The sequence below is a fragment of the Sinohyriopsis cumingii genome, chromosome 7 (assembly GCF_028554795.1).
Source record: "Sinohyriopsis cumingii isolate HCF-2022 chromosome 7, ASM2855479v2, whole genome shotgun sequence".
NCBI classification, from domain to species: domain Eukaryota; kingdom Metazoa; phylum Mollusca; class Bivalvia; order Unionida; family Unionidae; genus Sinohyriopsis; species Sinohyriopsis cumingii.
In genome coordinates this window covers 101,015,342-101,028,599 of record NC_142967.1, presented here as the reverse complement: position 1 = coordinate 101,028,599, position 13,258 = coordinate 101,015,342, and the positions used below count along the sequence as shown (strand labels likewise).

Sequence of the window (13,258 nt, the reverse complement as noted above, 5' to 3'; positions counted from 1 at the left end):
GGAATTTACATTATTAGTCACCCTTGATAGTAGCCGAAACTAACCTGTTCATTGGTTGTTTCACAATTTGATGCTGAATTCTACAAACAGAACAGAAGAAATTCCAATTAACAGAGTATATTAAGGCTTAAAATGGGACAGCTAAATAAAAAGAAGAAACATTGTCAAGCAAAACGGTGTACTCGAACCGCTCAAATTTCTAAGTTATCTTTTATATCGTCTAATATGAGGGAAGGTAAGAAGATACTTAATGATCATGTGACCTGACACAATTATATAACCAGAACAATATCAAGATTAATGTACGTGTTTGTCCAATAGTTCAGATGTTGAATTATGTGTGTGTGTGTGTGTGTGTGTGTGTGTGTGTGTTTAAGTCAATAATAATAATAACAATTGTATTGCTTGTGGAACCTGAATAATCTTTGCAGAGAAATATATAAGTAGCATCAAAATTAGAAGAAATGAATAAGTAGGTAAGCAGACAGACAGATAAAAGACAAAATACTTAGGATTAAAATATATTTACAATGTGAGCAAAGTTTCAGTGTATGAACAAGTTGCAGATAAATCTTTAAATAATGGTAAAACTTCTGAGCATGATGATAATTATTTAGTTTTACTTTTAGTGCACTTAACTAGAAGGGCATGTGAGAGAAACATTAGTGGCAAAATTAACAGCCTCATAAATGTGAAAGCACGGACGCAAATAATAAAATTTGAAACAATAGACCGTCTGCGGTTAGTATACGTCAGGTTTGGGTCCGGGGACAATATTATCGGAAGCATGTGTTTCTAACTAATCATAAATATCGCCATGAAAAGATATAAGGTGCTTATTTTAAATATGACTAATAAACATAATGTATCAACTAGTGAAGAACAATAGAGTGTCTTACCCAAAGGTTCATTGAAACTATTGTATTTTCTGTAGCAAATCATTATGATCCGTGTTTTTCAGTCACGATGATTTGCGTAAAGAGATTCTATCACATCAAATTTGATATTTCCTTCGTATAAAACTTAATTTTAGATGCTAGTACTTTATAACTATTTATACTTGGCACTAGCAACACGAGAGAATGTAATAATTGTATTAGTAGTGGTAGTAGTAGTTGTAATCTGGTTATTTGTATTATTTTTATTAATATTATTCAGCATTTAACGCACACATTACGCCCTAGAACTCAGGGATGTCAAACAAAAAACATTTTTTAACTATATGTATGGGGATATTGTTTCATTTTTAACGAAAATAATCAATAATGAAGGAAATGAATTAATAAAATAATGCTTTCAAATGCTGTTCAGGTAATGTTTCAGATTGTTTGCAGCACTGGAATTGAAAATATTCAGAGAAAGAAAGACGAACAGGTCTAATGAAATCGCGATGAAATTATGGGTTTCATATAGCAATATTTTCGATCAGATTTATCTTAACTTGATGTGCATTTAGCTCCTTCATATTTAAATGACGATCCATTGGCGGCAAAAAAAAATTATTTAAAACAAAGCGAAAAGAAAAGTAAAAGAAAAAGCAACAACAAAATTACGACATGCAAGTCACAAGAACCCAACGGCTGCATCAAAAGATATAGTGTGTAAGGTATGATTTTTCCAAGCTAAAAAAAAAACAAAATATGTGAAAGTAGTTCAACTAGGTCTCGCCGTGAGTGTTGTTGTTTTGAACACTAATATATGCGAAATTCATGCTCATTCTCGCGGTTCGATGGAAATTGTGCTAAAAGGATTTCGGTATCTCAACGTGCAGACTCCTCAGTTTAATGAAGCGAAAGTTGTCGTAGTTGTTGTTGTAGGGTTTGCCATTTTTCAGCACAAGATAGGCTTTACATGACATATATAATTTAAAAAAAAAAAACAACTAATTATTCGTTTCGACTTGATCCCAATATATCTGACTTTGGGAATCCCATTTTGGTGCACATTAAAACTGCTGCTTCGTCTTAAAGAAATTATTCTATTTATATGTCTTTGTGCGTTCTGTTTCAGCGAATCTAATAAACCTGGTCGTATTTTTTGGTGTGATCACGTGGACTCTAGGATTACATTTACATTCGAGATCTCACAATGCCAAGACATACTGGGAAGACCCGTGCAACGACAACGACCAGAAAATGCCTAGCCCAGTCCACATTCCAGAGAACACGATGTGTAATGTAGCTGATATAACACAGAGGTGGATTCCAAAACTTAACATTCTCTTCATAGAAATAACGCAGAGTCTAACCAAGGCATTTGATACATTTGTAAGTACATGACTCGACATATCATACAATTTTGTGGAAAAAGTCTGATTAATAAGGGTTTATTCTATTTAATCTTATATTTTTAAATTGGAAATTTACTATATGATGCGGGTTTAAATCATAGCTGCGTTGATAGGGAATGGTATTTGTTTCGTTGATTTCTTGTATTACATCTATTTCATTGCGAACTTTGCATTATCTTAATTTACACGAGACATCGCTTTCAGAAAAAATACAAACTGATCTGGAGCCGATTTCGAAAGACGTAAATATAGGAAAACACTGTAATTCGTGTAATTATGTAATATCAAACTTGAACATTCCTTCGCCTTTTCATTACATTTCCCATCGATACGGCGATGTTTGAAATAAAACTACGGAGATTCGTTGAGAATACAGTTTGGCCTTTTGTTTAATGGCTTAAAGATTTAATAGAATTATTTTCTAAACAAAGGGTGTCTATTACATTAATATATTGTTGTCAGCATCGACTATATCATGTTTTAACGCATTCAGTTCAAACTTTGATAACAAGCCGATAATCGCTTCAATTAAATTTGCATTGTACAGAGGAGCGCCCATGGTTCTGAACCTTCACATGTGAAAATAGAGGAGCTTGAGGACCCAGCGAGCAACATAACCTTTGATAAATTGATCAACGGAGAGAACAACAAAGAAACAGTAAGTTCCGTCAATAAGCGCAAAATTGTCTCGATAAATCTGCATTTTATTTCTTTGGTGGCACTAACTCTGTATTCATGTTTTACTTCTGTTTCTGTCCTAATTATTGGTCTTGCTTTATTGGAGATTACACTGATGCACTTTTGCTCTGTCTTTACCCAAGAGTAACACGTTGGCTGGACTGCTAACGTGTCAGATACAAAATAAATGTGCCGAGGGTTCTGATTCTGTCAACACTAGCCCAGACTGAAACTCGGTTGTGTATCTCTTGGCCACCAAATAGTCATTCATGTGCTGGTGTGGGTTTCTTCCTAAAATACTGAACTAGTCAACCAGTCGATCAAGTGATGAAACCCTCTATAATATTAATAAAGAAGACAAAGCGTTTTTCAATATAAAAGTCAGTGTACTTCAAGCGGAGAAGGAGAGCTAAAATTCACACGAAACAACTATTTTCATTGGTACTGGGGCATCATAATTACCTTTTGGGGATGCACAATTTATACAAGATATAATGGTTCCGTTCTTCTGATGTGAATACTTTCTGGACGATTACTAACTTAAACATAATGATTTTATTTCAAAATTATTTGCGCCACGTACTAAACTGCTTTGATAATAAACAGTCAAAAATTGTCGAGAAAACAGAATATTTGTAAGACCCTGTCGCTATGAGCGTAAAAAAAAAACGTAGCTTGCAAACAACGAACAAATGTATTTTTATACCAAAAAAAGTTGGGTTTATTTTTCTTTTCCTAAAACACCAAGCAGGATACAGCTATATATTGCTGAATTTATAGGGAGCTCTCCTGTGTTACGTTAATGTCCACGTATGAATTCCCTTCATTAAAGACGAATAAAGTATGAAACATAATTGTTATTAGGTATGGGTTAATACAGATGCGCTTAATAATTACATAGAGTGCGTAGTTTTATGTATAAAATTCTTACGGCGCTTAAACTTAATTGTTTCATAAATAAAAATTGTCTTCTCTTGTGGAAACTTCTTTTGGTAGTGAATGTCATAAGTTTAGCTCTCCTTTCTGTCAGTAGTAAAGGGAAAAATTCGTACAAGTTTCATTTCCCTGATATTTCCTGGGGAACAATGAACTAGACCGTCTTACTTGTTGACCTCTAAACCAACCCCACGCAGCCCACTGCGAGATACATGGCCGAAAAGCTGCAATAATGCCAAAACATTTTACTTTCCAGGAGAAGATAATATACAGAAACTACTCAAGTTTAACGATATTGGCTGCTTACCTAAATATGTTCCATAGCAGTGAGTGGACTGACAAAGCCATCAAAGGAATTCGAAGAGCGTTGTGCAACATGAAGAACCTGGCAGAGGGTCTTGCATTGGACGAGAAGGGTATAATCCCGAAAATCTGGAAATTTTCTCATGATTTTCAAACCAAAAGCAACACTGAGCTGATGAACTTAAATGAGACTGTGCTGACCCAAGGACAGGAAATCCTTGCTAGCTTAACCACACATTTTAAGGACAACGTCGATTCAAGTCTCAGTAAATGTGAGTTAAAGTGCCACCCAAAAAGAAGACTAGTATGTAAACCTAAAGGGCAGAAGAAGGGAAAAGGAAAAGGAAAGAAGAACAAGTCGAAGAAGCAACGGAAAAACAGGAAGGGTAAGGGGAAAAACAGATCATCTTAGGCTCTAAAAGGATAAAAAGTATTTTTTAAGAGATTGCATTATTATCTTTTGAAAATTGAAAGGTGCGACAAAATTATGGACTATGGACTTTCTACGCTTTATTTTTTTTAAATGAGGATCTAACCGGCAACGTTTAAATTTGACTAGTGGAAAGAAGTGGCCCTGTTGATATGCAACCAGTGAAAACATATCGTGACCGAATCCACCGAAAAACTAGCTATTTACATGTACGTCAGATATAAACTTTTATTTTCCATGATGCACTTTCCAGAAATCCTTGAAGGATGGATACGTGAACAGCGTGATATGAAGTAATGTTTTCTGCCGCCACATGCATATCTCGCATAATGATAAGAGAAGACCAAAGGTCTATCTTTGACAGATTTAATTTTGTTTATGTTTTTTACACTATGTCCAAAGTCATTTTGAGAGTTTTGTATTAATTATCTCAACATTTTGTACTATATTTTTCTCTGGGATCGGAGATTTTTCCCATTAACAATTTAGACAATTTTTTTTTTTACTTTTCGCTGTTTGTGTTCATTAATTCTTCTACATACTATTTGCTATTTAAAAATATGTGTTCTGGAAACATCAGGTATACTTGCATGCCTATTATCGAAAATTCATAAATACTAACTTTTCAATGAGAGAGAGAGAGAGAGAGAGAGAGAGAATCCTGATTTTTTTAAAGATGAAGAAGCATTTATTCTACCTTTTCGTAAAATGTGTCCCTGTCACACGTTATAAAAACTGCCTATCGAAATATTTTATTGTTTTATATTTTTGTATCAGTATATTTATTTATTTGGGGCATTTTCCAGTACGAATTTTTAGTAGCCTATTTTTGATAAACCATTCATCATACCTCGTAATGAAAAAGAAAATCTTCGTAAAACTTTGTGAAATCATTATTTATCTAAATTTACCGTATGCGACTGAAACATTTAACCCCATTGTCATACTGCGCATTTAATTTCCCCTTTAGTTACCCCTTCATTAAGCCCAGGTAGTCGGATCGATATTAAAGTAATCCTCCACCGAGGTCATTCCATTTACGAGAAACCTCTTGTCCTGGATCTTGTTGACAGTACATAACCGAAAAGTTGAAAATGCGTACAACAAAAACGTAATTGCAGTGAACTTAATGCAGTTACGTGACCATAGCCAACCTATTTCCTAACTTGATGTTATTTTTTACTAATGTAGATTATACAGTAGGTAAGAAAACATATTCATCTTAGTACAAGTGAACTTGTTTATTTTTATAAACCTGGACCCAGCTCATTTTGCATATGAAACTCCTGTGATTGGAAGTATTTTTAGAATATAAATATACCAGAACGTAGGCGGCTGAAATGAGTTGTGAGCAAACATACCACCCGCAAATCATCGAGATACCACTTGGGATTTTTTGAATACTTATAAATAGAATGTTATTGTTTCGCTTCAAAATTCCATTATGATCATTATTTGGCACCGAAAATATGTGCATGCTTTTGAAACATCTCATTGGGTGAATGTGAACGTTATTTCTAACAACGCGTGTGTAAATGCATGTCTATGATCGTACTTAATGAATTCGTACGGCTTTACTTGGTTAATACTTGTCATTTGCCGTGTACATGTGTGTGAAGTGCCTGTAATGCTTGTTTTTGCACACAAGAGATGCACGCATGCAACTAAATTGTTTTACTTTCCTAGTAAGAAAAAAGCACGTGCATAGTTTTTCACTTTTTGGTTCAGTTATGTTGATATGACTCCATATATTATAGGTATACTCGCTTATAAGTCGAGTCCTTCTGCAAATGTCAAGGATCCTGATCTGCTGTAGCATCATGATCCTGTAGATCAGGATCTATCTTGATTATTCTACTAATTACTCATAACAAACTGTACTGACCCAGATATGCCGATTCCATATGGGACGGCAGATCCAGTCTTTACAGTTTGCAATTGGACACGTCTTATAAGCGAATGTAAACGGTGAATATCCTTTATCATGCTAGATTTACCAGTTTGCAATGATTTTATCAGAAAAAAAAAGTCTTCAATATTTACTTTTATGATGATTTGGCATGAAAGGTTTGGGGCACTTTTAGGTTTCTTCTGTAAAAAATTATATTCCAATATATAACATTATTTGTAACTTGCATTCTTGCAAACTCAAGAGGAAGAAGTAGGGTCTAATTATTTTGATTTTTCTTGAATTCTTTTTTCTAAATTTCTTGATATACATCGTATTATACTTTAGAAGTACCCAGCAATGAAAGGTATACAGTTCATCACATTTAGAATTTGTAATTTCAATTTCCAAAACTCCTATCCAGTCTAAAGATGTAATTGCAAAATGTTCTACAGAAAAGAGTTTTTGATTTCATATTTTTCTCCGCTGTCTTTTCCTAAGACAAATAGTATTATAATCATTTTGTGTGAACGTCATTCAGTGTATCTTAACACGTAACATGTTTGTTGATTATGCTTTGTCTTGAGATAAGCTGTAGTTCTTGTTTGTCAGTTGTAATTGTTAATTTATACCAATACAGTATATGTTTAATTTTTTGTAAGCATAATATTTAATTTGAACATATTTCTTCAAACGAGGAAGTGTACGTTGAAGGAATGTCCCCTGTGACTATAATTTTAAAAATTTTTAAGTTCAGATGAATTACCATGTGTTCTTGATGCATCTAATTTTTGCTTGCCTTTGCTTTTTGAGACATTTTTTGTGGTTGTTGCTTTTCAATTTAAATAACGTTATATATACAAAATTATGAATTCATGTTAATTTTGTTATTGTTTACTGTTTATAATATATGAATTGCATTTCAAGTTGACTTGCACTATATTAAGGCATGTAAGTACTAAGTACTATTTTTTTGTAAGTGCTAAGCATAATGCATTACTTGATCTCGTGACCTCCAAAAACTATATGTACATAACCATACTATTTTTGTATACAATAAAGCATTCCATTTGCAAACGTGGTCGTTCTAGAGTTGTGTTATATGCCTGAATGCACGTGTATTCGCATATATTTGTACCTGTGTTTGCAGAGTTCAAGAAATTAGTTCAGCCCAAAAGAAAATTCTTATAATGGTTATATCCATTTTTTGCGGATAAGAAAATACAGTGAAATATAGGACCTAAAATATATGACACAAAACAGAAAGACGAAAGATCAATTTAATCTCGAACTCTGCAATAAAAAAGCGTTTGCGTGCTCGTCTGAATTACTCTGTTCCCAGGTACTATCTGGTTAACTCCTCGCCTTCCCCTTCCGATACGACATCGAGGGGACGTGTCCAAATACAAGATCTTTACACCACATTCTAATTTCAGCAACTGCTCCGTCTGGAAAACATTCGCCCATAATGCGGAGATGAGTTTTCTGTTAACACAAAAAATTAATTGAATTTGTGTTTTGCTATTATACAAAAATCAGTTCGAGTCTTGTGATTGCTGTTATACATAATTCATTAGATTAATTTGATTTCTATTTCACTGAATGAATTGTAGTGATGTGGTTGCTGTTACACATAATGAATTCGAGAAGTAGAGCGTCCGCCTCGAATAAGGGTGGTCGCGGGTTCACACCCCGGCCGAGTCATACCAAAGACTTTTGTTTCTTAAAAATGGCTCTCAGCATTAAGATGTTAGTGTTAGGATTGGTCGGCCTGGTGTCAGGATAATGTGACTGGGTGGGACATGATGCTGATGACTCCGGCATGATGTCCCAGTGCTAGACATCACTATAAACTGCCACACTGCAGTCATCTTAGCGACATGACTGTAAAATTGTTAAAGCTAACGTTAACAATCCAAATCACACACACACACACACACATGCAGACACACACACATACACACTGTTGTGATTGCTGTTTCACTAAAGTAATTGGCATGGTGTGGTTGCTCTTACACAAAATGAATTGAATGCATGTGTCTGCTGTTAAGCAAAATGAAGTGGATTTTTGTGACTGCTGTTGCACATAACGAAATGGATTGATACGACTGCTATCACACGTAATGAATTGGATTGATGTGACTCCTATCGCACATAATGAATTGGAGTGATATGGTTCCTGTTACACATAATGATTTACTTTGAAGAGTTTACTCTTACAAATAATGACTTCGGTTCTTGTGAATGCTGTTCACACATACTAAATTACTGAATTGGAATTATATCATTGCTGTGAAACATAATGAATTGGAATGATTTGGTTGCTGTTACACGTAATGAATTGAAGCAATATGATTGTTGTTACACAGAATAAACTGACTTGATGTGATTGCTGTAACACATAATGAATTCGATTTATATGATTGCTGTTACACATGATGAATAAGATTGATGTGATTGCTTTTTCACATACTGAATTGGATTGATGTGATTCATGTTACACATAATGAATTGGATTGATGTGATTGCTGTTACACATAACGAATTGGATCGATGTGATTCCTGTTACACATAATGAATTGGACTGATGTGATTCCTATTACACATAATGAATTGGACTGATGTGATTCCTGTTACACGTAATGAATTGGATCGATGTGATTCCTGTTAAACATAATGAATTGGATTGATGTAATTCCTGTTACACATAATGAATTGGACTGATGTGATTCCTATTACACATGATGAATTGGATTGATGTGATTCCTGTTACACATAATGAATTGGATTGATATGATTCCTGTTACACATGATGAATTGGATCGATGTGATTCCTGTGACACATAATGTACTGGAGTGACGTGACTGCTGTTACACATAATTGATGGATTGATCTGATTGCTGTTTCACTAAATGAATTTGGTTGATATAATTGCTGTTACACGAAATGAATTTGATTTATGTGATTCATGTTTCAGTAAATGAATTGGAATGAAATGATTATTGTTACACGTAATGAATTAGTTTTGATAGCTCTTAAACAATATGAATTGGATTGATGGGATTGATGTTACACTTAGTGAATCGTAGTGATGTGCTTACTGTTACACAACATGTATTAAATTGATGTGATTGATGTTACACCTAGTGAATTGGATTGATGTGATTGCTGTTTCACTAAATGGATTACATCAATGTGATTACTGTTACACTTAATGATGTGGTTACTGTTGAACATAATGAATTGGATTGATATGATTGATTGCTGTTACACATCACGAATGTAATTGTTGTTCCACATCATCAATTGGATTTATGTTACTGCTCTTATACATCATTAATTGAATTGATGTGATCTCTGTTATGCATAATGAATTCGACTGATGTAATTGTTGACACATCTAATGGATTGGAGTGATGAGATTCCTGTTGTACAGAATGAATTTCATTGATGTAGTTGCAGTTTTACTGAGTGAATTGGATCGATATGATTACTCCTATTACACATAATGAACTGGATTGATGTGATTGCTGTTATTCAAAAAACAGTTCACTTGATATGATTGCTGTTATATATAATGAGTTGAATTGATATTAATGATGTTACTCATAATGAGTAGGGTTGATATGATTGCTGTTACATATAATGAGTTGGATTGATATTAATGATGTTACTCATAATTATAGGGCTTATGTGATTGTTGTTACATATAATTAGTTGGATTGATATTAATGATGTTACTCATAATGAATTGGATTGATATTAATGATGTTACTCATAATGAATTGGATTGATATTAATGATGTTACTCAAAATGAGTTGGATTAATCTTAATGATGTTACTCGTAATGAGTTGGATTGATCTTAATGTTACTCATAATGAGTTGGATTGATATCAATGTTGTTACTCACAATGAATCGGATTGATATTAATGATGTTACTCACAAAGAATTGAATTGATATTAATAATGTTACTCACAATAAATTGAATTGATTTTAATGATGTTATTCATAATGAATTGAATTGATATTAATGATGTTACTCATAATGAGTTGGATTGATATTAATCATGTTACTCATAATGAGTTGGATTGATATTAATCATGTTACTCATAATGAATTGAACTGATATTAATGATGTTACTCAAAATGAGTTGGATTGATCTTAATGATTTTACTCATAATGAGTTGGATTGATATCAATGATGTTACTCATAATGAGTTGGATTGATGTTAATTATGTTACTCATAATGAGTTAGATTGATATTAATGATGTTACTCATAATGAATAGGGTTGATGTGATTGCTGTTACATATAATGAGTTGAATTGATATTAATGATGTTACTCATAATGAGTATGGTTGATATGATTGCTGTTACATATAATGAGTTGGATTGATATTAATGATGTTACTCATAATGAGTATGGTTGATATGATTGCTGTTACATATAATGAGTTGGATTGATATTAATGATGGTACTCATAATGAGTTGAATTGATATTAATGATGTTACTCACGATGAATTGGATTGATATTAATGATGTTACTCACAATGAATTGGATTGATATTAGTGATGTTACTCATAATGAATTGAACTGATATTAATGATGTTACTCAGAATGAACTGGATTGATATTAATGATGTTACTCGTAATGAATTGAATTGATATTAATGATGTTACTCACAATGATTTGGATTGATATTAACGATGTTACTCATAATGGATTGAATTGATATTAATGATGTTACTCAAAATGAATCGGATTGAGTTTAGCTATGTTAATCATAATGAATTGAATTGATATAATGATGTTACTCATAATGAATTGAATTGATATTAATGAAGTTACTCAAAATGAGTTGGATTGATATTAATGATGTTACTCATAATGAGTTGGATTGATATTAATGATGTTACTCATAATGTATTGGATTGATGTTAATGATGTTACTCATAATGAGTTGGACTGATAGTAATGATGTTACTCATAATGAATAGGGTTGATGTGATTGCTGTTTCATATAATGAATTGAATTGATGTGGTTGCTATTTCCTTTCTTTTTATTTTAGGAAAGAAATGTCTTTACCCTACATTCCCATTTGATCAAGTCTTCTTCATGTGCCACCAGGTCCAATCAGAGTGGAGAGGGCCATATAGGTCATATGGCCCGCCCTCAACCAATAGGGGCCTTGAAAAGCTTTTCTTAAATAAACAATCTTGAACATATTCGTTGTGTACTTGGTTGTCTTTTAAATGTTTATATAATAAATTATATTGGTTTGTTTTGACATTCGATACACTTCCAAATTTCAATATAACCAGGATCTAAGGGCCTGAAACTCTCGAAGTGGCCCTGACCTCTGTCAATGAAGGGGCATGCGTGTCATGTGTTTGTTTATTTGTATGTTTGTTTGTATGTTTGGCTGAATGGGTTATTTTGGGGTATAAGTTCAAGCATACGTTTATTTATGTTCTCCACAGATAAAACATTATCTGGCTTTATCATCGACCCTAGATCAATTGCAGGTCGATTCCGGGTGATCGAATGGTCTAAAGTGATTGCCTTTACTGATCAATGCCATCTCACCTCTCTCTTTCCGCGTGGGTTCGAATCTCGAGCTCGGCCAATGTATGTATGTGAGAAAGCTGCCTGTAGACTTCCGTGGCTCGATGGTTCTTACCGGTGATTTCCCGGGTCCCTACTCCACCAACTACGGGCCGCCATTTTTAGCCCATCTTGCACTAAGAAATGGCGTTAAACCCAAAAAAACAGTACATTAAATAAAAATGAGAAACTAACTATGAAGAAACCAATGATGTTCTGATTAGCTCACCAGTGAAGTCACACTGCGCATGACTGAATGGATCAAAGTTGTTCCTAGTGTCAAAGGAAATTATTGATTGTAATCATTGAAGAGAGCCACTTCTTGGCACATGATAATTGCAAGAAAGTGTGGAAGAAGGCTAAAATTTCTTCGAATATGTTTAAAGATATCACTTAAATTCAATAATGTCAAATATGGATGCTGACTAGTTATATGCAAGATAAACACAGCAGTAGGCTATATGATGAAATCATTACCAATATGCTGTGTATTAACAGATTAAGAAATGCAGAAAACTTTATCCTTTTTAAACTACTGTAAACTTTAAAACTTCAGACTTCTCACATGTGTGGCGAGACATGGATAATATCAAATGATTGATTAATATTAGGTGACGATCTAGATTTGGAAATTAGGAAATTAAAATGTTTTCTATATATTACAAACAGTGCTCGGTTCGCGTTCTCCTGTAATCTTTTGTTTCTAGATTTTCAATTAAAACTTTCATTATGGTTGAAAAAAGTCCCAGTATACCAATATCAATCAATAGAAGGCTATATAGAAGACAAAAAGAATTTAACCGGTCATTGTGTATATATAGACAAATGAAATCAAAATTAATTGATACAAAAATATATATGGAACAAGTTATACTTACATATAACTGTTTTATCAATTTAAAACTGACGTTCATTATATCTATATAAGGAATCTTTGTATATTTTAGTGTACAAATTTATATGAAAACATCATCCGTATAATTTATATTATATAGGTAAAGATTGGGACATATGATACATCCATCCTTCGTAGCTCACATGAATCTGCTTCACGCTTCGAAACTCCTCCATTGCTGGACCTTACTTGCATGTACCGTCCCAGAATTGAGCACGTGT

General features: G+C 33.3%; 1 protein-coding gene across 8 annotated transcripts in view; it reads left to right on the top strand.

Moving 5' to 3' along the window:
• Window positions 1-11,763, top strand: part of LOC149795830 (uncharacterized) — a 101,147-nt gene extending 89,384 nt beyond the window's left edge. For 7 of the 8 annotated variants that reach the window (XM_089965734.1, XM_089965733.1, XM_089965730.1 and 4 more), the window contains 4 exons: window positions 2,011-2,267; window positions 2,838-2,948; window positions 4,161-4,593; window positions 11,607-11,763. In XM_089965734.1, the coding sequence (XP_089821860.1) occupies window positions 2,011-2,267; window positions 2,838-2,948; window positions 4,161-4,593; window positions 11,607-11,758 (953 nt within the window). In that variant the 3' untranslated portion in view covers window positions 11,759-11,763. Of the gene's footprint in view, window positions 1-5; window positions 236-2,010; window positions 2,268-2,837; window positions 2,949-4,160; window positions 4,594-11,606 lie in introns of those variants that run through there. The other variant, XM_089965737.1, reaches the window with a different exon arrangement.
• The last annotated feature ends 1,495 nt before the right edge of the window (window positions 11,764-13,258 follow it).